We start from the raw sequence: 27,322 nt of genomic DNA on the forward strand, positions 1-27,322 counted from the left end.
AACATTTCATCGTTACCTTGAAATCGGAGCACCTCCCGCCAGTATTGTCACGATTTTGGACACAGGATAGAGGGTGTCCCACGACGAGTTCATACTATCTGTATATATGGCAAAACAAAATTTCTACGTTTGGGTTTTAGCGTACGATCTTTTTATCTAAAACATTTTCAAAGTTGACCGATTTCCAGTTCTACCGGTAGTCGGCTGTAACTTTGTTATTTTAGATAGAACACAGTATATATTAATACATTTTTGAAATCTACGTAAAATTTCAATATACTTTTGTATAAAAACTTTTTTCAAAAAATGCCTACTTTTTGTAAAAAATTTGACCGTTGCAGACCCTTATAAATTATCTTTTATTTTATTTTGACTCGTTGATACAAACAGTAAGAAATAAAAAAGATTATGTAAATTTGCTTTTAATACATGGTAAATAGTCCAGTCCAAATAGACATTTGACTTAGGCAAAATTCGCATATAGCTGAAAATTGACAGAGACGTTAAATACATCATTATAAATGAAATGTCAAAAGTCTCCTTCGATCCTACTTTTGCAAAAAATTTTATTCAAGGTCAAAAGTACAAAATTAAGGTTTTTTCCATTTTTCTCGAAAACAGTAAGTATTATCGTGAAAGTAGGTCAGACAAAAGTTGTAGATCATACAATTCTCTACAAAAATGGTCCAGTCACTTTTTCTCTTACGACCATTCGTCAGCTATCGCGGTTTTAATCATTAGAAAATTCATATTTCACATAATATGCACACATTTCCGCACCACCTATGAAGTAATGTACTTGGCGCATTTTTTTAACGTGGTTTCCCCAGTAGGTATACTCCACGATCTATTGTAATAAAGAAAGTTTGATCAGATCGCATCCTATTAATTGAAAGAATAGTAATACTGCTAATGATTAAAGTGGAATAGGTTGTTTTTTTCTACATGTAATTATATAAGATGATTGTCTAATTCTACTTCGACAATTATTTCTTCGTCTTCATTCTCTTCTTTTTGCAGAATTTCTGTTCACTGTTCTAAGAAAAGGGATGCATCAATAGTCTCTTCATTAATATCATAAATATCATCATCTGTTGTATTTGTTTCAATATTGGAGCAAGTCTGACACTGACAATTGATGCATACTGGCGAACAAAATAATCCCACTTTTTGACATTCACAATTTTTACTACAATCCGTCTTGCATTTACAAAAAATAGTATTGAATAGTTTATCTGGAGCAGGCGGGTGTAAAGTTTGAATTGGCTTCAAATAATTATCTGTTTATTTCCAACCCCATTGTCTATAGCCACACTTGAGCTTGATAATACAAAACGATACAAGTGTTGAAAGGCAGAAGCAGATGTTAAGGGCAGACAAGACAACTGTACTGTTTTATTGTTCCATGCAGATTTTACAAACTCTAAATATCTATATTTGTCTATGGAATCAATTTTTTTTGGAGCACCATATATTAAAAGAAGAAAACGAATTCCATTTGTAGCTATCAGATGTTACTCAAGGTTACCGACGAAGGGAATTAGGGACTAACAGTATAGTCGTATATTTTAAAATCTTCATATGATGTATATAAGTTTTAGTGTGTAAGTAACACAAACCAATAGTTTCTTATTTTCATTTATGTTTAACGTCCGGTGACGTATACAGGCTGCATTTTAGTGCATATTATGTTAAATATGAATTTTCTAATAATTGAAACCGCGATATCTCACGAATGGTGAGTCATAAGAGAAAAAGTGACGGACCATTTTTGTAGAAAATTGTATGATCTACAACTTTTGTCTGACTTACTTTCACGATAATACTTACAGTTTTCGAGAAAAATGGAAAAAACCTTAATTTTGTACTTTTGACGTTGAATACATTTTTTTGCAGAAGTAGGATCGAAGGGGACTTTTGACATTTCATTTATAATGATGTATTTAACGTCTCTCTCAATTTTCAGCTCTATACGAATTTTAGCTAAGTTATGACTTATTTTTGTCTATTTTGACTGGATTAAAAGTTGTTACAAGAACATATGCTTTCTTTGTAGTAAGATATCCAGACCACGATCGAAATCGCACATTGTTGAAATAATACTTAACAATTTGGAGTTTTTAGGTTCATTTTAAGCAAAAGTTATTCGAATTAAACTATTTGTGACAAGATATGCTAAGAAAATTCATGGAAAATTAAAAGCCAAAGGAAAATAGTCTGATATTTTAAAGTAAATGTTCAAAATTGCTCCCTTGAACTTCAATACATTTTTCAACCCTTCTCAGTACGCCATTATTATCTTAGAAAGGGAACTGAAGGAATTTCGAATTCTTAAGTCACAATCTTCTCTAGTTATTAAGGTTTGTGAGTAAACCTCTTGTTTTATGTTACCCCATATAAAAAAATCTAAAGGCATCATATCGGGAGAACGAAGGGGCCACTGAAAAGCACCATTATTTGCTAACCACTTGTCTTCAAATCGCTCTTCTAAAAATATATTTATGACGATTCAATTGTGAGCAGAAGCACCGTCATGAATAAAGAAAGTTTGTTTAATTCGTCTGGTGGCAAGCGGTCTAAATAATTTTATTTTAAATTTTTTCAAATATCATGATATTTCACCTAAAAATAAAACAACAAAAAACATTAAAAAAAATACAAAAACTGTTTTTTACATTATTAATCAAGAATAAATTAATTGATTGTGTTTCCTAAACATTCAAATTCCCATCGTAAAAATGAAGTGTTATTGTTTGATTATTTCTAATAACACAAAAGTCAATGAACTGCCACTGATCTTTAAAAGCACGTTTTTTTGGTTAAATGAAGATTACCTTAACTCCAATAATGGGAATTGTGACTATTAAATAATCCATTTTTCGTTAATTTTGATTCGTCGCACCAAATTATACTTTTTAAAAAATCTTCGTCTTCCTGGAATTTTATTATTAAAAATTCATCAAACTCTACTCGTTTAATGAAATCGGCAGTTTCAAATTTTGACACAAATTGTAAGAATAGGGATGCATTTTATATTTTTATAAAATACGGTGAACCGACGATTTACTTACTCTAAGATCTCTTTCGGCTTCTGGATAAGCAGTAAAATAGGCAACAACATTTTGCTTAAAATGAACCGAAAAGCTTCAAATTGTTGAGGATTCTTTTAACAGTATGCGTGTTTGGTCGTGGTCTATCAGGATATCTTGCAGCAAATAAAGTACATGTTCTTGTAACAACTTTGTCCATTCACCATGTATTAAAAGCAAATTTATATAACCTTTTTTATTTCTTAGTGCTTGAGTCTAAATAAAATAAAAAATAAAATAAAAAATAATTTATAAGGGTCTGCAACGGTCAAATATTTTACAAAAAATTAATAACTCAAAAAGTATGCATTTTTCGAAGAAAGTTTACGTAGATTTCAAAAATGTATTAATACATTTAATGTTCTGTCTAAAATAACAAAGTTACAGTCCACTACCGGTAGAACTGGAAGTCGGTCAACTTTGAAAATGTTTTAGTTAAAAAGATCGTACGTGAAAACCCAAACGTAGAAATTTTCATTTATTTACTGTAAGTGTTTTGCCATATATACAGATAGTTTGAACTCGTCGTGGGTATATTAACTTAGATCTCTTTGTTGAATGGCTGATGCAGTTTCAAAAACATATCAACTGGAATTTACACAATAAAGTTCTCCTACTTCTTAATGGCCATACAACACACAGAAAAAATTTGCAAGCTTGTGAGTTAGCTAGAAAAAATGGAAACGTCATACTCCAATTGCCAGGCCATATCACCCACCGTTTACAGCCATTGGATATAGCATTTTTTGCAGACTCAATCTACACAAGCTCAAGAAACGTTTCTTCGCTTATATAAAGGGGAGAAAATATATATAAGGCAAATGTCAAAAGTACTTAATGAGGCATATGGCAGAGCGGCCACTGTGAGAATTGCAGTGCCTTCCGTGCTTCCGGAATTTAGCCAGTAAATAGGTTTTTATTCACAGATGACCAATTTATACCAGCTGATGTTTTGCAACCTGCAACCTCTGTTACAACTTCTAGCAATAATGATGATGGAGATAGAAGTGACAACGAAAATAAACGATTTAGGAGAGTTCTCGAAGAAATATCCCCACGAGCAAAAAAAATCCAAATCCGCCAGAAGGTAGTGGAAATAACTAGTAGCCTTTATAAAGCACATTTAGACAGAATAACCGAAAAACTGTAAAAAAAATAGGTGCCAAGAAAGAAGATAATTATGATACAATGTATGCACTTGGATACATAATCGGAGTGCTGAAGTTAGTGCTGCAGTTAAAAGTTTCTATTGTTGTGATTGTCGTTAAGAAAGCTAATGGTTCAATTTAGGAAGCTAGCGGTTCAAATAATGGAACCAGTTTCCTATATTGGAACGATAGCATGATTGTTTTGAATTTATTTCGTACTATTATAAATGGAATTTGAATTTTAATAAATGGTATTATTTTGAAGGTACACTTAGTGAGTTTGTTTTCTACTATTTAATTTTTATTGATACTTGTTTAGTGCTTTTATGTAGTAAATATTATAAAATTGGTCCAAATTAGACCTTCTTCTACTTTAAAAGCAAAACGACGCAAATATTTCACCTACTTTAAGTGCGGTAGTGATTCAAAACATACAATATAAAATTATAATAAATAATGGTAATGTAAATAATGAACTCTGTTTGGTGGATTTAAAGCAATGATGTGATAATTTTCAACTGCTTTATTTATTGTTTGTATTGCGCCAAATATAATATGAATGCGAAAAATTCAAATTCTATACTTCCTCTCTAACAAACATTGTTCACGACAAAAAAACTCAAATTTCAGGCAGTTGTTCTATAAATCTTCAAATCATTTCATCTCTTTATAACCATAGCGAATTGTGGACAAAAAAATTTTAAAAACAATGAAATGGGGCTGAAGAAAACTGTTTGTTTTTTAGTTTAACCTTATTTTTACTCAAGTAAGAATTTAATTATACAATATAATACACCAGAAATAGAAATACAACCGAAGCAATGAACTCTACGTCTTATTGATAAGGAAAAGGAAATTCTGTTAAAAAATAAAATATTTATTTTACAATAAAATAACTTCCTCCATCGTCAAACCGTCCTCTTATATTTAGATGATTTAGTACAATCATTATTTCTCCTTACTGCAAACGATTCTTGAAACTCTTCTAGAATAGGAATAACCATAAATATTATAATTAAATGCTAGAAGGTTTCGTCTTAACGATATAAGTAAATGCCCAAGGTCATTACTAAATTGTCTCATACATTTGGTGACGTTGCACATAATTTAAATTTCAAAGATTTGAGAATAATATATTTTCATTAATAATAGTATTCAAAACGTTGCTTATTCTATATGCTTCAATTGTAACTAGCTGGATTCAATCAAATACAATTTACGAGTAGTTATTTCTAATTACCATTAAAACTAGTTTTGTCAATAATTGCATGCTAATATTGATAAGTAATAAATAGTTATTTGTATACCAAGGTATTAATTTGTTAGAAGTTAAAATTTGTTAAGGTGCGTATCGACTTACAACAAAACACGCCGCACACTCATAACAAAAATATGAGCAAGTTAGATTTAGATTTAGTGGTCTAATTATATGCATATGAAACATTTTCAAAAGGGTGGCTGCAAAAGAAGAAGAAGACTTCGAGATTCTACAATGTTTAGTAGGTTGTAGAATAACTAAGAAAGATACCGTATTTTGAAAGGAAATTCCTGTACAAGATGGTCTGGCCATTACACTGCGCTTTTTAGCCCCTGGGAACTCTTACAGTTGTTTATAATATTTATTTGAAATTTAGAAACAACGAACTTGAAATATATTTATACAAGAGCACCAGAAACGCAATGAACGTTCAAAATTAACGTATATTAACACCGGCGAACGAATAAATTCTTCATAAGTAAATATTTTGTGCGTTATGTTCTATTCAGCGCAACGTACGGACTAAATGAATGCGCCCGCGGTATGTTTGGTTCGTTTGGAATGTTTGGTTATAAGTGAATACCCACCATTAGACGGATTTTGGCTACTTTACAAAATGACTCTTATCAGCATCTAAAATTACTAATATTATCTTATTGTAGTAGACAGTATTTTATAGTAAATTATATAATCTCTTTTTATATATATGTATGATATATTTTGAGTAATTTTCCCTCCTTTAGTTTGTAATTTACCGTTGGAAATTTTAGCAAATACCAGAATTTTACCAAAATACGGCGTGAAATGCAAAATATATCAGTTTATTACATCGTCTTAAAAAATACAATTATCCTAAGGATTGGTCAGAATTTTCATGTATAATTCAATATCTTTGGTTAATGTTTCCATTAACTGGAAACATATTCCTCAAAATAATAACTTCAAATTTGGAGACAGATAATCGTTCTTCAGAGACTGATCAGAAAAATATATTTTTTTTTTCAATTTTTAACCAGAATTTCGTTCACAATTCTACAATTATGTGTTTATCGCAGTTTTATTCACTACTGATAAATACTTCGTTTATATATTCTATATATACTACAAAATCAAATAATTATAACATTCATATTCAATATCATCTTCGTTTTTCCCTCTTCAATTGTTTTCCTCTTTATTTCCTGTCACTATTATGGGATTTTCTAAAACGTTTTTTCCAGTTATTACTCAATTTTAATTAACATACTAAATAGTTATTCAAGTTCATATCTATCTTTATTGTCTTTGAGATATCAACAACAAACTTAATGACATGATATTGATTGTCTATTCTGTATATATTAACCTTTCCATCTGGAACGTAATGTAAAAACCGAATCAAATGATACTCAGATGTTGAAGTATCCGTTCTAGATCTATAGGCCCACTCTTCCTTTTTCCTTACTTTTCTATCTTTTCCTATTTTATTTTTATTCAGCGAGTTTTTTCAAATCGTCTGACCAACACATTTTCAATCTTTCTCTTTTCCTCTTGTAGTTCCACGGTCTTTTGTGAATTAATATTTTTATTCCATCCATCGTATTTTTGTCATGATCTGTCCTACAAATTTTTTACTTTAACTATGCCGAATATATTGAAATACTCCTTAAATTAGTTTCGTTACGTATGCAGATGTTTCTTTTCCTGTCTCTTTGATGTTTAATATTTAGCTTTTCATGGATCTGTTTATTCTCTTTATTCTATCGATGTTTTTTCTATGAATAAGAGGTTAGACATTGGTTAAAAACTTCAAAATACTAGTATTAGGGATATATTTTAGTCTTTTATATATACGATAGCTGTCCCAAAGAGGCAAATAATTCCTGTAATAATTGTTTGAAGAGTTTTTCAAAATACTCTCAACTAGGCTATCATTTGCAGTTGTTACAAGCTGAAAAGCTAACAAAATTTTGCTCTATGATGATAAAGATTTTATGAATCATGTCATCTCAAGCGGTTATTTGTTACCTTATTAGACATAGCTCTCGCATCTGAGGCTTAGAGATGATATCAATATAACAAGATTAACATATGGAATTTATTTGGCAAATCAACCGTAACTGGTACTGCTTAATTTTATAGTCTACAGCTATTACTCTGCCGTAAGTAGGAAAAAAATCATTTCATTGTTAAGTAAAATGATCCGTTGCTCCACTGACGGAACGAAGTACGTAGTTGAACAATTTTATGTGAAACTAGTTGTGTTGTTTTTCATCTTTCATCATTCTTAACTTTAATTTCAAGGTAATAATTATTATGAAGCTTTAAAACCCCGATACTCATTTTGAAGCACCCTGTATTTAGACAAAGTTAAGTTAAATAAACACAAACTACATTAAATAATGCGTGAGTAGTTTTTAATATAATATATATAGATAAGTAGTTTCTAAAAAATAAATATATAAAATCCGTCGTATCTCTGTAACCTTAAATTAAGTGAAATTCTTTTTGCAGAATGGGTAGTAGATGACGAAGGGTGCCGAACACCAAATGGAGATGTAGGTGACTGTATTCCAGTGCGACAGTGTCGACCAATGATTGAAGCTATAAAATCATTGAATAGGCCATTGTCCCAACATGTTACCCAGCAGTTAAACAGTTATTCTTGTAGGTAAGGATAAATTATAAAAAATCGTAAAAACACTATCAAATGTGCAAATGCATAGAATAGAATTTACTTACTCTCGACAGAATGAAATATCTAGAAGAAAATCTCTTCTCAATCAATTCTTCAATTTTATGAAACTAGTTTTCACTCAAAGTGATTACTTAGTGAGTATGTATACTATCACTGGAAAGTATTTAGCCACCTGGGAGTCCAGATATTAATAGATGACATCAGAATCAAACAACTATTCTTGTATGGTCATGTACAAAAAATGTCAGATAAAAGGAACTGGTCCTAAAATGAAAGAGAAAAGGAGAAGAGGTGTTAGATCTACAACTTTTTAAAGAAGATTTTATGAACTATCAAATTTTATAACCATATCTAACTTCAAAATGAATTGCAAGTTAAAAACATTGGCATGCAACTCCAAATTAATCTGTCGAGTAATGTCGTTCATGTTGATATAGCCAAAAACAAATTAAGGCAATAACGCACACTCTATTGGTGTTTGTACTATTTAGAGCTCATACGGCCTTTGCGTACGAATAATTCATTAACTTCAGAATCAAACATACAGCCCCCGACCATTATGCTATCTCCACCGTCTTTTACGGTTGGTACCAAACACTCTGGTGTCTACTCGACTACACAAGGTGTATAAAGAATTATTCAGTACCGGGAAATTGTTATATCTTTTTGAAGATTTTTTTTTATCGCTCATCTCGAAAGTTTTATTTGTCTGAGGTATAATATACTGTCCTTACGAGGATGTATTGATATCTAGTTAGCCTAGACCAATGGTGACACTCTGGTTCTCTAAGACCTAAGAAGTTTCGTGTTCAAAAATCTGCTGGAAAAGTTCTTGCTTCACTTTTTTGGAGTAATCAGATTGATTTTCTCGATAAGGGTAGAACAATAACTGGAGATTACTATTCGACATTATTGACCACTCTAAGGGAAAAAATTCGTGTTTTAGGGTTTGAATTACTAGAATAGCCCCCTTATTCACCAGATTTGACTCCGTCCGACTATCATCTCTTTCCTCAACTGAAAAAAAGTTTAAAAGGTCGTAGATTTTCTTCCAGCGAGAAGGTAATAAAAGCTGTGGAGGTCTGGTTTGCAGAGCAAGAAGAAACATTTTTCTAAAGGTCTAGAGACGTTGCAGGTTCGCTGTAATAAATGTATCCAATTAAGAGGAGAATATGTTGATTAATAAAATATTTTGACAATGAAGTTTTGTTTGGTTCTATAGTGGGCTAAGAATTTTTCAATATATCCTCGTACATTGCGCTTTTAGTTGTAGTCCGGAACAGAGTTTGAACGCGGGCCGTTTGGTTAGCAGACAAAGTACCATCCCATTACCCTACGACGACCACGGCTCTTTGGAACATCTAATGTTTATGTTTATGTTCACTCAAACGCGACATCACTATCTATGTCGTAGCATTGACGAATGTTTTGGTAGAAATTTTCTACCAAACGTTCTTTGTTCCTACAAAATGTTGATTGTGTCCAGATATAGACGTAGATAATGTGTGTTTTCAAACATCATAAGATAATTTTTCAGAATTTGCCATTGAGCATTTTCTTTTAAGATAAATTCACATGTGACTGTTGTCTTTCATCCATCTTAATAGATAAAAGCTCAAGTGACATAGTCGAGCCGAAACAAACCATTTTATATTCGTTGTCTTATATAAGTGCAAAAAACGTTAGATCAAAAAAGGATTTAAGCAATTCAAAACTTACTATCTAGACGGGTCGAACTTGGTATTCTCAGTACATACAAGTAAAAGATACAAGCCGAGCCGTAACATTACTTTTAAAGCTAATTAATATAAAAAAAAAGGAATGTTAATATCTAAACAATAAATGCGAAGGATTAAAGGAAGTTTGTACCAAGACTTTAGCATTGGAGGGTTAGTGTGATTTGAGGATACTCTGAGATCCTATTACTGAAAATTTGTAGCAAACGGTGATAACAAAAAAGAAACTACAAAAATATATTTCAGTGTGACTCAGTTTCGCGCGTTTCTAACGATAACAGTAGAGTATCTTGCCTAAAGTAGCCTAAATAACGTTGAAAAAACTAGTAGTAGAACTGAAAAATTTTTGTTAAACAGTTATTAGAAGCACAAGTGAATATATAGATGTGTCTTATATTGTAGAATAGTGCAGATTGTACCGTGGAATAGCTCTATTAATTCAAACACCTACAAAGCTCCGTTTCCTGGTTGATAACTTTCAAGTGATAATTTAGTAACTAAAATTGATAACATCAAATTTAATCTGATGAAATGTCTTGGCGATCAAAATTTTCGTTAATAACGATCTCTGTTGCAGTTTTAGTAATAATGTGGCTCACATCTGCTGTCCACAGGGTCCAATTATAATACAAGAAGGAGAAAATGAGAGTCCTCCTGACGTGTCAAATCACCGAAATTTACGGTTACTTCCAACTAATTGTGGTTATCTTGATCCGGGTAAGGATCGTATAAGGAATGGAAAAAATGCAGAAATCAACGAATTTCCTTGGATGGCTTTACTAAGCTATAGAACAAGTAAGGGGTATTATATTTTTAAAAAAGTATTATTGAAATCTTCTAAACAAAATTCATTTTGTTAAATATATTAAGTGCATGGATTAGGTTTTGGGAATACCATGGAACCCATAAACTTGTATTAAAATTATTCACACTTTTTCAGTTTCGAATTTATTAATGCTATATGTATTTCATGTAGTATGATTAGAGCATTTTAAATCCAATATATTCTTTTTATTCGTTATTTTGGCCCTATTTTGGTCGATATTGTTCATTTTTGACATGCATTCAATTCAAAATAATTGCTTCAGTTTTTCTTATAACAACTTTCATTTCTATTTTACATTTCTGTGATCGAAATATTACTTATCTTGGCTTTATTGCTTTATCTTAGTTTGTTGATAATATAATCAGAAATTGAGTACTGTCGGCTTTGAGATATACATATAATATTTAACTCTCAGTGAATACTCTAAAACTTCATATGAATAAGTCCAAGACCAAACTATTGGTATTCTCAAAAATACATAGAAACGCCACCCTAAGACTCCATGGAGAGATCATTGAACAAGTGTCATCTCTAAGATACCTGGGCACGCCCGTCAACCAGAAATGCGACCCAAAACTAGAAATCAGATCAAGAATTGAGCAAACGCGGAAAACTCTGAACAGCATGAAGACACTTATGGCAAACCTCAACCTTAACCTGGAACTCCGGACCAGAATGCTTCGCTGTTACATCTTTCCTGTTCTTCTGTACGGATGCGAAAGTTGGACCTTGGATGCGGCCAAAGAGAAGAAAATTGATGCGTTCGAAATGTACGCCTACAGCCGAATGCTCCGGATATTTTGGACGGAACATAAGACAAACATAGAGGTCCTACAGGGAAAGTTGCAGTATCTAAGACCTATAATGAGAGGCGAGCGATATGAGATTCTCCGCCTGGTAATAGAAGGGAATTGATAGGGAATTGGATTGAGGGGAAACGTTCGGTCGGCCGTAGACAAAATTCATGGCTGAAAAACTTGCGCAGATGACTCAGACAGACATCTACAGAAATTTTCACAGCTGCGGTTTCTCGTACCATCTCCGCAAGGAGACTGTGATTATAATTGGTTGAAGGAAAATAAGTTCGCATTGAATTGTACGCTACAAGTTATGCTTAATCAATTAAGGCATGCTGTAGGACGTTCATTTACTCTGGCAATGGAGATTCCAGAACACCATATCTGAGAAGAAGAAACTGAAACGCAAGTAATATAGTTTTTATGATGATAAATGTTGAAGTATCAGTGTCAGCGCGATTTCATATCGAAAACTTCGATCTTAAAGATGAAACTCGCCCTGGTCAACCAACCGTTGTAAAAGTCTAGAGATTCATCAAGAAATCATAAAAGTCTGACATAATTGATTCGATTTAAACAGGTGAGATAAAAAAACGGCCAGATTTAATCAATAGGAAACTCTTCATCTTCCATAACGATGACACTATATAGCATATATCTCTAAAGGCTCGTCAAAATTTGAGAGAATTTGAGAATTTTCAATACATCCATCGACCTTGACCCGTCAAATTATCAACTGTTCCGGTTCCTAAAAAATTCTGTGAACGGTAAATAAAAAGAAGCTTGAGTTGTTCACCCAGATCCCTAGGAAATTCTAACTGTGACTATGGTTTTGCCAGGTGACTGAAACTTCCAGATAAGAATGGCATAAACATCATAGATAAGATTTGAAAATTTAACATTATAAATTAGCTGTAACAAATGTTGGTTTTATAGTGTTCTATTTTAAAAAGTGACTTCTCAGTTCCCAAAATTAGTACAAACTAAGCTCTTGTTTAATTATCCCAGCCAGTAATAAACTAAATGGTCGGCATCATGCTTACGAACTTTCTAATAAATTTCTTCTTTCGTGTACAAATTGCTTACATGTGAAAACTGTTGTTAAGCATGATTAAGAAGAAGTAGTCATATATTATTTACACGTTATCATATTCTAAACTGATCACAAACTTTCAAACTGTAAACATGGTAGTAGAAGAAAATCACTGCGTAACGACCAAAACAGTTTTACTGATACGCGCCTTAGAAACAGGAGAGGAGATATGAGATGTTACTAGACTCTTTGGAATTATTCGCTCTACCATGTCCATAATATAGAAAAATAAACAAATCCATAAGCAGAAAACGACGAGAAATTTTCAGAAATTGAAGACTCTCAAATATATATATATATATATATATATATATATATATATATATATATATATATATATATATATATAATACTATATACATTGTTATAGATAAAATTTTTACTTTGATTGTTATATAAAGTAATTCAACTTTAAGAAGTGAAGTTAAAGCTCACTAGCCATGAAACAAAAAGAAAATAGAGATTCTTGCAACTATTTGGTATAACTCCTCAAAGACTAATATAATAAATTATTTAAAAACAACTGAGTCATAATTATAATTTATTATTATGACGCTTTACTTTTTAAGTTCGCACCTATTAAATGTAACTCTTTTTTTACACATTCTTTGATGGTAACCTTGTATTGGAGAACAATATCAACAGTAGTAAACGTTTCATTACAAATACTGATTTCTTGCGTAAAGCCGATTTAAAATCCCATCCTTAATACCTAACTTAAGTATACGTACATTCCTTCCGTCTACTGAGAAAATTATAACGGCCATAATATTTCTTTAATCGGCTTTGTCACGGTCTACATCGGGAATTTTGACCGCTACATTATCATCTGTATTAGCAGCAGGATATTTTAGTGACGATAGGAATAAAATTTTATCCGCTGGCTTTTACAGAGATTGTCCAACTAATTATCTCAGGTCTCCAGTATCTTGTTCCTTTTTATCGAGAGCAATTACTATGCTTCGTCACGTTGTGTTATATTTGACGGAAATACAATATTTCCTTGGTTGTTGGTCTCCTTATCAGGTTTTCCCGTCAGCTTATTTGGTATTTCATTTCACGATTTAGTGTTTACATCGCTTTCTATTTCTTTCCCCTCATTTCATCATGTGGTTGGTAATATTGAACTCTGTTTCTCTCTCCTCTTACAATTGATTTCCGTCTTCATTTAATATAGATTCTAACTCTTCTTCTGTAGACAGTTCAACTAGCGCCTCTTTAAGAATACTATTTAATCCGACTTTACCTACACTGCCAAACATTGCTTCGAATGGTCTATAACTTATCCCTGGATGATACGCACTGTTCTTAATGAATTGAATCAAATGTAATCCTTTAGTCCATTTCGTCGTCTTGTTAGATTCCAGCCAAGCACAAAGCATCGTTTATTCGTCTTGGTTGGCCACTTGAACAGACCTTTGTAATTAGAAGTATTGGGACTTAACATGTACGATTTTCAATTCTAGTCACATTGCATAGACTCTTTAACCACTTTATTAGCAACTTCCAACCCATTATCACTTTGCAAAATACTGGGCGCTCCTAATGTAGTAAGAATATCTGGTAAATGGTACGCTACCTCTTCTACATGATACACCATGATGAATTTATAGTCACCATCAGCTTGTGACTGTATGTCTATCGGATCAGCTTGGCAGCTTGAGTAGGCTCCTTACTAATAATCGGTTTTACAACAAGGGCTTTTTTTGACAAACTAGTTTTTTCTGATAAGATCCACACATATTTAAATACAGTGTGATGAGCTCAGCAATTACATTTATATATCTTAATTTTAACTCTTTAAACTCTTTATTAGTTTAGCCAACTTTGGTCCGCTATTCTTAACAATAACCGGATAGAGTGATCAATTTACCACATTGTCTAGACAATTTTGTTTTTATACATAATGGCCAGTCATTATGTATAGAATCTATTTAATTACATTGATTGTAACATATATAATATTCAATAGATCATTTTCCAAAACTTAATGACGGAAGGTATGAAAAACAACTCTACATAAGAAAGCATCTGTTCAAATTGAAAAGGGTCTCACAACAGTCATTTACTCGGGAACGTTCTTAAGATAATTTTAACAAAATACAGTTGCTATATTTTCTGCAATAAAAATTTCTGTTTGGTTTAAGGAAGAGGTCCGGAATTTAAATGTGGAGGAACAATTATTAATGACAGATATATTTTGACTGCAGCGCATTGTATAAAAAATTTGGAAAGTCCGTTGTAAGTATCAAGTCTTTACTCAAATGAAAATATACATATAATAAAAATTATGGTCGTTTAAGGCGGTTTTTAAACTTATCTCATTATCTAACGGCGTAAAAGTTTCGTTATTCTGATCAATCCCCTGCAGATAACTACACCACCGTAATTTTTTTAAATAGCAACTGGACTCATATGACTCTTTATTTGAAAGATTATAAGAATTAAATTTTGAGAGATTGTTAAATAGGATTAAATTGGTACAAATTTATTAAGAGTTTCAATCATAAATAAGTTACAATAAAAATAAATATAATTTAAAAGATGGTCGATATTATATTCACCTTCAACCTTTTGACATTAATATAACATATTCTGGGTATCTATCACAACATTTTGCAAAATTTTTTTAATATTAATAATTTGAATACAGAAATCGAAGACAGGTTACCATGAAACTATGAAATTTTTGAAGTAAGCAAAATCTAATCGTATGTCTTCTTCGTCTCTAATGTGCGTGCTTATCTTTAGTCGAGATTCTTAGGTAATGTACCGGATGTATGTTTGTCTAGCCTTTGTGAGATTGAAGTAAACAATTCTATCGTTCTCAGGCGCATTAGTTTGTGGTCACAAAAAGTAAACGTGAAAAATTACGTTTTCTACGTGTAGAAAATTACGTTTACGATACGAGCAATTTTCTACATTAATCGACGCTCAGGCGTATTCTCTCGGAAATTACAGCATAAATGTGGATATTGATTCATTTACAGCATCGTTCAATTTTTTTCCTGTTTCACTAATCACACTGAAATTCCAAGACTCTAAAAAACAAAACGTTCATTGTCCAAACGAGCCATAGCAACTACATTTTTAGTATTTGCCACTTTATTTCTACTCATTAAAACAGTTATTTAAAATTGGCCCAGCTACAGTTTTTCTACAAGGCACATTGTAACGCGGATTCAAAGCTTCTACGAAATCTCTAAAATACTCTGACTCAGATATAACAAAAGGTATGTGGCAACCAAAAAAAACTAACCTAAGAGTGAGTGATTTCTTGTTGAAATTGATAGGAACATTCAGATGCAAATCTGAAAATAAATCGGAGCGTTAATACATGTTCAAATTTTTATTTTGGGTAAATTTCAGATGAATATTTTATTATTTATTTACCTCGTTATTTAACCCGTGGCTCAAATGTATTTACAATTAACATAAATGTATTCAAAAATCGTATTTTCACTACAATATTTTTTTGGTTCTCGTTTTACGTTATAAAGACTCTTCTCGTTTTATTAATATATTTGAAAGTTTATGTTTTTCTGTACTACACCCTGGAATATGGTGTAGAAAAGTCACTTTTTTACGTTTTCTACATATTACGCGTACAATAAGTGATACATATAAAATGCTTTGGTTTTCCCACCAGTGTTTGTGATTTCATTTGATAAATCCTAGATTTGAGGTGGTTGGAAAAGTACGTCTTAATAAAATCTTTTGGATTATTCTTAATTATATCAGTTTATCAATGATTGCAGCTGCTACTTCAGTTGAAATACTACAACACTATTAGCCGTGCGAAAACAGTTTAAACGTAAACCCCCGTTATTTATTAACGGGTTATCGATTTCTGTATTCAAACTGTATTATTTGACGTCGTAAATTGGTTACACACCCCATTTCAAGCAACGTATAAAGGGTTACAGCAATCCAAAATCCCCCTTTTCCATATAAGAGGAGTAGGTATCATTGAATTCACAATAAATTTGTCGCAAGAACTCTTTTTTCTCAGAATATTTTCGAGTCCAAGATCATGAATCCATTGTCCGTATGCCGGGACCCAATCTTTAAAATCCTTTTGATTACTTCTGAAAAAATTAAAAACGTCGCGATTTTTGTTCAGATTGTTATCAATGTTATCCCGATACTGAATTCTATTTCTTTATTGAGTATTGAATAACATTTAAAACAAAGAAATTTGAAAAAAAAATTCAAACTCAGAGGTCATTCTAAGCGATTTTGAGCGATTTTCGTTATGAATGTTTGAAATTTTCTCCATTAAAAATACCTAGAGAGTATATAAAAGTTCAAGCTGCATAAACTTGATTTATCGTAATAAAGTTGAATAATTGTATATAATAAAGATTCATCAATTTTGGTTCATCAAAATAGTTGTGGTACTTTTTTTAAAAAAAAAAGAAAATTTTTTTTAACGCGCAACCTCTACTTAAGCTTTGAAAAATTTGCCAGTATATCCATAACAACACGATTAAAATACTTCACAATTATTATTACTATCAAAGTTCTAAACGAAAGTTTGAAAATACTCCTCCATCGAGTAACATCGAGTCATTTACAGTAACATCATGGACTGGACAATGCAATCCAAAGAGAATTTATGGATAACTAGTTATTTTTGTAAATTTCACAAAAATTGTATAAATAGTTTTCCAAAAAGCGTATACGTATAAATAAATCGATGGAATTTCACAGAATAAGAGGAGAGAAAATTAATGTGAAGTAATAGGTTATACTTAGGTGGAAAGGGCTTTGTGTTCCAGCTGAAAAGTTCGTCTCTGTTTCGGTTTCTAGTACCTATATTTGTTTAAATTTAATTTCTAATGTGTGTTTTGGATATTTTGATTTGTGTATTACCCTAAAGATAGTTATATACACTTTGAAATTTTACGTTTTCAGATAGTATATGTGATACTCTATACAAAAGAAAAATGCATTTTATTCTGAAAAAGCAACAAATTAACATTGTGGGCGAAACTCAACATTTTGAGAAGATATTAAACGAACAAAATAAAAAAAACTTGCCACTAATAACGTGTATTCCCTCCTCTTGCATTGATGACTGCTTGAAGTCGGCGCGGCACACTTTGAATTAAGTTGCGGATCAAATTCTGGTCGATGGTATCCTATTCCTGCAATAGCAATCTTTTCATCTCCTGGGCAGTTCTTGGTGCTGGTGTGTGTCTGCGGATCTGTCGCCACAACTTGTCCCAGACAAGTTCCAGATATTTCTTGACAATTCTGACTGTATGTGGTCTCACATTATCTTGCATAAAAATGCCACGTTCCCCCATAGTCACCATGAAAGGCATAACATGGTCTTCTAGCACCTCCGTAATGTACCTGTGGGAAACTAGGGAGCCATTTTCTATGAAGACCAACTCTCTACGAGCTTGTGCAGTGACCATAACTCACCCACCGTCAAATGGAAGACGCTTGTCAATGCAAACTTCAGCATATCTCTCCCCATGTCTTCTCCACACTCGTCGATGTCCATCTGACGCAATGAGGCAAAAACGCGACTCATCTGAGAATAATACCCAACTCCAGTCATCTTCATTCCAACGAACGTGATATCTAGCAAATATCAATCTTCTTCTAACGCTCCATTCACTAACGTTGACATTTCTCCCTTCTTCCAACTGATTTTACAGTGAAGCCGCAGTTGCTGTCCTATTCCGCAAACTTGTGAACACCAAAAAATAGTCATCTCGTTGACTGGTAACCCTTTTTCGCCCGGATCCTGGTCTTTTAGTGAACAGGCCAGTCTACAGAAAGCGCTGGTACACCCTTTGCACACCACAAAGAATAGCACCAACAATTCTTGTAGTTTCACGTTGCCCCCGACCATCTTGTAACAGCGCAACAATTCTTGCTACAACAATCAGATCTAAAGGCATTATAGACCTGTTAAATCACTACACTTTGCAATCGTTAGGTTTTACACAAAGAATCAACAGTAAACTGGAAAACCGGGAAGGGAAATATGAATGTTCAATTAGCGCGAAGGCACATTTTTCATCAAAGTCGTACTCTTATACATAGAATGACAGCTGTCAAGTCTCGGAAAAAATTTGCTTTAACGCCTACTTATCCTTATCAATATTGACGCTAAAATTATTCGCAATTTCTGAAGTGACCTCAATTTTTTGCTCCTGCAAAAAATCAGCTCTTCAGTAACAAGCCGGCATGCTTTATATTGATTTTGGATTCTGTAGCTTATACAACCAGTATATCGATATTTTTATCAATTGAAAAATATGTCGATGTCAACCATATAAGTAAAATGCAATCAAAGGCCGATCTGTGGAATAGTAGTCCTGATGATTTTTTCTACTGAATTGTCAGAAATTTTAATTTGATTCATATGAATATTGTTGCTGATGTTTTAGTAACGTGATGGAAAGCCTCCATTGTTTTTACTTCATATAATTAGTTAGAAAATAGTTCATATGGTGTTGATGATTTATCTAATAAAGAATCACTTTCTAGGGTTTTTGGAATGCTGAAACGTTTATACCGTTCTATACTGAGATAATGAGTGAATGTATCTGATTGTCGTTAAAATAAACGTTAACAAGTCAAACTTATCATTAGACAATGATAAATTTTTGATATTTTGATATTTATTTAAAAAAGGATACATACATTTTCATTTCAAAAGTTTTTATAAGCTTGTGGTATTTTTCAGGTTAGGTGTGAGAGTTGGAGAGTATGATATTAAAAAAAAGCAGGACTGTGCAAAACTGCCAAACGGGTCAACGATATGTACGCCTGGTTATCAAGATTTGGCAATTGAAGAAATTAATCCACATTCACAATTTAACGCTTCTGTAATATCCAACGATATCGGTTTGATAAGAGTATCAAAAATGAACTTGAAACTTGGTGAGTATTCTGAAAATATACGTATATACATGCTATTTCAGTAGATTTTTTTATCTGTACTATTTACTACGAACAATTTTGAACATATTTTCTTCTTACCTCTGTCGATTTCATTCATGTTAAATGTCAATAAAATAGAAAACAAGAAATATTAACTTTGGGAAGAATAGAACTTGACAGCAGTTGAACAAATTGGAAATTAATAGAGTAGAAGAAAAAAACTATGAGGAGTATTAACATTGGAATGCTGATGAAATTATTAGAATTATGGATAAAAAGCTGGTTCAAATTGTATGCGACTTAGTTAAATTGGTAGAATTAGTTAAATTAGAAACGGTTTTCAAAATATTGCTGATGAATGAAGAAGATTTGAGATAAACAGAAAGAGCGGGTAAACTCTGTAAACTCTGATCTATGTCGCAAATCAAATGATTGCACTTGATCAATATTTGACCAATTATGCTTATTATAACAGCATATGATTGCAGTACTTAATAAAATATATCGAAATAAAAGATTTGTTGGTATATTTGTAATGAGGGTAGTGAATAATTCTGTCACAACTTTACACACACACATTACTAATCCACTATACTGATTGATCGTTTCAATCGTTTCAAAAATATTTTACTTCTCAAATTAACTTGCTACCACTAGAGAATTATCAAATTTTCACGCTCTTATTTTTTTGTGGTCGCTGCATACATAAATAAGTAATTAGTAGTAGTGTACTAGAATTTAGGGCATCTATTGGATTTTAAAATAATGATATCATTGTAAAACCTTTTTTGTCTAAAAAAAATGCCTGAAGAGCAAATTTCCCGCTAACTTCGAAATTGTTGAGTTGCATAAAGCTGATTGATCTATCTAACAGATCTTTATACACTATACTGCAGTATCAAAGGGTGTGCGCTAAAAAAAATTATGTTTATGAAGCATAGAAACATTAAATCGTCGGTTGAAGCTATTTACTCTTAGAAACCTGTTTGACAATGCTTATGTAATTTGAAGTCAGTGGTTTAAATAGCATAACTGGTATGCGTACAGTGAGTATATCATCGAAGCTTTTTTTTTTATAGTTTACAGCTGGAACATCAGACATGAGACGAGTTCGTATTTAGAAAGACGGGATCGATAAGTTTATACCATGTGTACCACGACTTGGGCACGTTAGTATGGAATGTTGAGGGATATAGTAGCAGAGCTCAATATTTAGTACATGCAACATATAGCTCAGCTTTACGTTTAAGAATGGAACTATATTTTCAGATTATAGATTACATTTTTTAGTTATACAATTCTAGACCACATGGATTAAAACCAAATCAAAAGCAGAAGTTATCTAATGAAGCTAAAAATCTAATCAATAATTGATAATTGAGCAGTAATCAATACGTTCACTAAACAATTTTGAAATATAATAAATGGATCTGGCTATTTACCTTTTTATCAGTCAGTGAGAGATGGTAGTAACTTGGAAGTCAAATTAACAGAAGAATTAATATTCTGATATAAATCCACAAAAAGTTTGGATCAAGTCTTGTTATATCACGCCTATATTATCTTCACCTGTATGTGGGTTTGTTTGTTTGTAATTCTCCATTGTGGCTTACAACTGTTAGTATATCCCACCACCTTAATTGCGTTCAGTAGCCGAGGGGGCTAAGGCGTCAACCTTCGGATTCACCGGCTATAGGTTCAAATTCCATTCGCGTTGTGAAAAAAATGTGTTTTCTTTTCGGCAATTTTTATTTTAAAATTATTACTACAAAGTTTTTCCCTGCTTCGAAATAAATTTTAGGTACAACTAGTTACCCTCCATTGGAGATTTCCTATACTACCTGCATCAGCATTACTTTAGAATTTAACACGTTAAATAAGCTGAAAATAATTTTTAAAATAAGCTTAAACCAATAATGTATTAAAAATACTAGAATTATTGTGAAAAAAGCGTTGGGCGCCCATGTCAAAAATATTCTTAATAACTGGACGCTTTGATTCATTTTTGCAGGTTGTTCTTAAATTCGATTCTCCAGATTGTACAAAGTAAATAAAGTTTGACTTTGAAGATTTGTCTTTACCTTGTAAAAAATGTTTTGCAAACAATACTGATACATTTCTAAATTGCATAATTTTTTAATAAAAATAAATTTGATTTCCAGAAAATACCAGACCAGTCTGTCTACCAACAGATGATCTTCGGAATGAAAACTTTAAAAATGTCATCATTACAGGTTGGGGCATCACGAACGTATTAACAGGTGGGTGTATAATATAATATATTAAGTCAAAAAGTATTACCCTCAAAGTACTGCCTTGGTTAGCACTGAGCTCATTCCAACGTCAATTCTGGTCTTCTAACTGTCTGAATGGCATTAAAACATTTTTCTCTGAGCACATTTCTTCATTTTTACGATTTTTAAGGAAGAAGAGCAGCAAGATACCATACAGAAACTAAAGAGAAAAGCAGTGGTGTAAGGGGGCCTCAAAAGGTTTCTCTTTTGTGTGTAATTTAACTTACTCCTGGTGTGAACCATTCGGATCTGTTAATCATTCATTTGAAGGATACAATAACGTTCCTTATTTTTACCCTCCATTAACGTATTCTCTCGGATTGCCAAATGTCTGTCTTATATTAATGTGACTGTAAAGAATCATAAATTCAGCTACTAAAATTCATGGTTAATTGTACACGATCTTAATGGGGACCCACATCATAGATGATTGATTTCAGGTATCCCTTGGACACTTGAGTTAAGGTATCAAATTACGTTCTTTATTTGTATGGATGTGACTCTAGTGACCATACTTATAGATAATTGTAACCTTTCACACAATAGGATTTTTCAGTATTTAAGAGCGGTCTGTAAACAGATAGATGTCTCAATATCCTGGCGTTCGTTTGAGTATGGTCATCGGACCACGTTTAACTACTTCTTTTATTATTTAATAAATAGTTTATTTCAAAGTAACTTTAATACAACGAATATGGTCAACTATCATTGGACTACTTTAATAACTGAAAATATAAGTTGTAATCAATTTGATACGATCATCTCTGAACATGAACATTTTTGATAGTGGTGGGCAGTAATTTTGGAAAAACGGTATCTAAACTATTCATCTGATTTTATCATTCACTTGTCAGATTGGTTTAACTCCATCAAACTTTTAAATCATAACATTTTGTAGGAACAAGAACAATATCTGTCTTATTGAATATAAATCCTATTTTTTGCAATTTGATCGCTTAATTTTACAATAATAGTTTCTGAAAACTCAAGACTTCTTGACTAAATTATTTATTTATTTCATTTTAGGAGAATCCAGTTCAATTCTTCAAAAAGTTAATCTACCAGTAGTTGAGCTTGACCAATGTAAAAATGTCTATAAGAATCAGTCTAACGTACATTTAACATTTAAACAAGTATGCGCTGGTGGCAAAAACAACAAGGATTCTTGCCAAGGTGATAGTGGGGGACCTCTTCATCAAGCAGCATTTGTTGATGGCCTGCCTAAATACATTCAACAGGGCGTTGTGTCTTTTGGTCCCAGAGAGTGCGGTTTGGAAGGTTATCCTGGTGTTTATACCAGAGTAGCCTATTACATGGATTGGATTTTGGATACAATTAGGCCTTAGATTTTTAATTATTGAGACTTTTAGTTGTTTCAAACTGATCAACTGTCAAAAATGTAACGATAAGCAGCTAAAAATGTGTATTTACAGCTGTGAGAATAACGGTGATTGAGCTGTAATAATCTATAGTTTCGCAATTTTCCAACAGATTTGGTAACTTCCAACAACAAAATGGCGTTCAAATGTGATACATTTGAGATACTACACAATATATTATATTTAAGATATTCCAAACGCGCTGAGAAAAAGGAAAATGTAATGTTCCAATTTTTTCAATTAATATATAGTGTCCTGTGAGATACTTATAATATTGATGACAAAAATTTTCAATAACCATTTTTAATGTCTTCTACAGTGAACCTGGTTAAATAGGTATGGATTTCATTATTGCCAAAACTGAAATTTTTCATTATAAATGGACATCTTTTAAGTGTCAAATATGATTGCATCTTGAGAGATGTGGCGACGGTTTAAATTATTTTCAAAACTTCTCGTTAAAGTTATATGATTTTATTACATGTCATCTGTTGGACTAGGTATGAAATAAAGAAAATAAAATCATTACTATTAATCAACTATGAAGTTTCTAGACAGTGTCTTGCTTTTCCAATTGATATCTAATGAAATAAGGGATCTCATACTGTTCCATGATATTCTTCCTGTTTTTCCGACTATTGGATTTGTCGTAATACTTTGAGTTAGTTGATTTCTATGTATTTTGAAATTTAACTAGGAAGCTTAACTATAACTATAATTTATATTTATAAATCGGTGATTATATCTTTATTAACATTCACTCTCTAACCTCAATTTTTTTTTTCAAAATCTACTTATTTCAATTTATCCTTGTCTTTTCCTGTAGGTGTTTTGCCTCCATATTATTTTGTATGCCTGGGCAATTAACTATTATCCTATACTCCTATATTATGAAAAGAGATGTTAATATCACATATACGAGTACCTACACATTGCGTTTCATGATTTTTCATCGTCCAGTCCTTCAACAATTGCTGAAGTTTTTTCACGAGATATTATTGAAAATTTTTATGACAAAATAGGTATTGCATAGGCTTATAACTTTGGAGCCATACATATTGGAAATGATTTAATTTACTTATTAGTTAAAGTTTGAAATATAACCAATTAACAAGTTTGCGAGTATTTTTGACGTGTACTGACTGTATATAAAGAAATTCAAATTGTGAGATATTCAGCACATTCAATATTTAATTGATTTTGAACTAGACCAGAAAAGCAAAACGATCGTCTTAAAAACTAGAAATATAGCAGGATTTATATTGTACCATTCATAGCTTTGGTTGATTCTGATATTTGAAGGTTAATTTGTATAATCTCATCCAAAGCCCGAACAGTTATAGGTTGAGAGCTCAATTTCATCTGAATTACAGGAAATATTGAATTACAATCAACAAAATCAATAGTAAGTAAATCAGCTACATTAAAGGCATCTAAAATCATTCGACTTCAAGTACTACTATTAGAAGGATCTAAATTTTATTGACAATATTCTAATATAATTTGAAATGTTGGTTGTGTTTTGTTTCATAAATCACTACTTTCTCTGATATGTGCTAAATACAATATTTTTAAGGATTATCATTATGATTTACACTATTATCGGTCCCAATAAGTTGTTTAATATGTATATCTACTAGGAAGTTTAGTTAACATATGTAGAGTTTCATATGTCAAATGTGATGTACAGTGCTCTCCCATGAAAATGTATAAATCTATTGTCAGTTCCTATATAAGTTACTTTAAGTCACTAATCTTTGGGTGCATCTGTTTGAGAACCTGTCCACAAACCTTCCAGTGCAACTCTTCGACTTCTGCCCATAGTTTTGCAACTGTATATCAAACATTCACCCATTTAATTTGCGAAATTCGGCTATTCAATGAGGCAGTGTATATTTATTTCCTATTTTGCTTATCATAATACATTAATACATTTCGTCCACAACATACACTTTAAATCTGTTTTTAGGCATCTTAAAATTGAAAAAAGTTAGGGACTGGTATATTTCTCATATTAAGGGAATCCAGTTTGAATAATAATATTGCTTTATCTATTACTGTAATAGCACCTTTAGATCTAATATTTGCTGAAACTTTTGTTTAAAAACATTACTGATTACCTACGCTGTATTTTTACAAACGTATTTCATATTTTGTTTATCTGGATATATTCAATTATTACTCTAGAAAACGATATTAATAAAGTTAAATGAACGAATATTATTATGAAGAACTAGTGAATGGTACCAAATTTATTTCATGTACACATACAATAAGTCAAAGATATCCAAATTTGAAATAACTTCAAGACGTTCAAGACGATCTATTTCGGAAAGTGATCTGATTCTCATAAATTTTTTAAATCTGAAAAAGCCTGCTATATGACCAACTTCTCACTAGAAATTAAAGTTAGTCGTTAGGACATCTAAAAATGGCGAAAATATCGTTGCCACCGTGAAAAAGTTATAATAATGATATTAAAATGTTTTTTTAAATAAAGACTGTAATGTATCTAAATAACTATATAAAATTTTTCAATAAAATCTATGATAAGTCGAATATGTGGTTTTATTTCCAATTGAATATTAACAATTGTTTAATTTTTGTTCGAATAACCAACTGAACTTGCGTAACTGAACTAACAGTTTATTAATAGGATAGGTTTTTCACATTTTAAACTCGTAAACGACACCAGATCATACAGAGGAGCACACCTAACCAACCACTTCTTAATAATAGCAACAATAAAAGATATACAGCTAACAAAAAAATACTTCAGCCAAACAAGATAAAAAAGATGGAAGATATATACTTTAAAAAAAAAGGAGACAATAAAAAATAACAAAAAAATATGTAAGTAGCATACGAAGGCAAACTGAAACACAAATTATATAAAAAAAAACAATGGTAAGAACTAGAAAATAATATAGTAAAAACTTCAGAACAAGTATTAACAAAGAAAACATGCAAAAATACAAAGACTGGTACGACGGAGAGTGTGAAGAAGACAGTAAGCAAAAAATGGCAAGTATGAGGTACATCGATAAAAGGAAAGAACAATACAGATACAGAACAAAAGATTATAAGAGGCAAAGAAATATAGTTAATGAAGTATATAAATGAAAAACGAACAAGTGGCTAGATAAGAAATTAGACAAAATAGACCAAAAGATACATAAAACAAATATGAAGAGATTAAACATCAAAGCACTACCTCAAAACCAAAAGGAATAAAAGATAAGAATAGTATAATAAAAAATGATATTAAAATAATTGGAAAGGTATGGGAACTAAATTATACGAGAAAAGAAGAGTAAGAACGGAACTAAAACTGAGGTAGAACAGACAACAAAACTGCGTAATGGGAGAGCTTTGGAGAAAATGGTAAAGAGACTGAGCTGTTAAAAGGAGAAAGAGAATAGATGAAAAAACAAATTCATAAACTCATCGGGACAATCTAGAAACAAAATAAGATCTCAGAGGAGTGGAATACCAATACACAAAAAATATAAAGAGGACTATAGAAACTATAGAGCCATAACACTTCTTAACATTACACATAAAATACTCGCCAACTTAATAAATAGAAAACTCAATTCATACGCAGAAAGTATACTGGTACACTACCAAAATGAGTTCAGGCCAGGACGATCCACAATTAACGCAATGCACAAAATAGACCACATAGTCCATGGAAACTCAAAAGAGAGCTAAACATAATCTTTATAGATTTTAATCGCGCATTCGACTCAATGAATAAACAAAAAATGATAAAAGATTTAGAAACACTAAAGGTACCCAAAAAATTAAATATATTAATAGAAGTGAGTAAAGAAACCAAAATAAAATATCTGGAAATACTATAAATGAAAATAAACGAAGGAGTGAAGCAAGGCAACTCGATCTCTCCAATCCTGTTTAATATGATTTTGGAATATAATGCGCAAATCAAAATTAATTAATAAATATATAACCAATCAAATACAAGGCATATAAAAGCGCAATGACAAAATTGGATAGGGCACATTATGAGAAGAAACCCTACAGAAATGCCGAGGGGGATAACACAATGGATACCTCTATGACCAAGAGGCAGAGGCAAGCTACGAAATACCTGGA

The 27,322-nt window shown here is 31.7% G+C and overlaps 1 protein-coding gene across 1 annotated transcript in view; it reads left to right on the forward strand.

The window, feature by feature from the left end:
- LOC130443879 (phenoloxidase-activating factor 3-like) overlaps positions 1–25,762 on the forward strand; it is a 34,280-nt gene extending 8,518 nt beyond the window's left edge. The window contains exons 2-7 of the mRNA XM_056778757.1: positions 7,989–8,145; positions 10,486–10,703; positions 14,772–14,865; positions 19,334–19,530; positions 21,693–21,791; positions 22,851–25,762. Of these exons, the coding sequence (XP_056634735.1) occupies positions 7,989–8,145; positions 10,486–10,703; positions 14,772–14,865; positions 19,334–19,530; positions 21,693–21,791; positions 22,851–23,170 (1,085 nt within the window). The 3' untranslated portion in view covers positions 23,171–25,762. The remainder of the gene's footprint in view (positions 1–7,988; positions 8,146–10,485; positions 10,704–14,771; positions 14,866–19,333; positions 19,531–21,692; positions 21,792–22,850) is intronic.
- The last annotated feature ends 1,560 nt before the right edge of the window (positions 25,763–27,322 follow it).

This window comes from Diorhabda sublineata, chromosome 5 (assembly GCF_026230105.1).
Source record: "Diorhabda sublineata isolate icDioSubl1.1 chromosome 5, icDioSubl1.1, whole genome shotgun sequence".
Lineage (NCBI taxonomy): Eukaryota > Metazoa > Arthropoda > Insecta > Coleoptera > Chrysomelidae > Diorhabda > Diorhabda sublineata.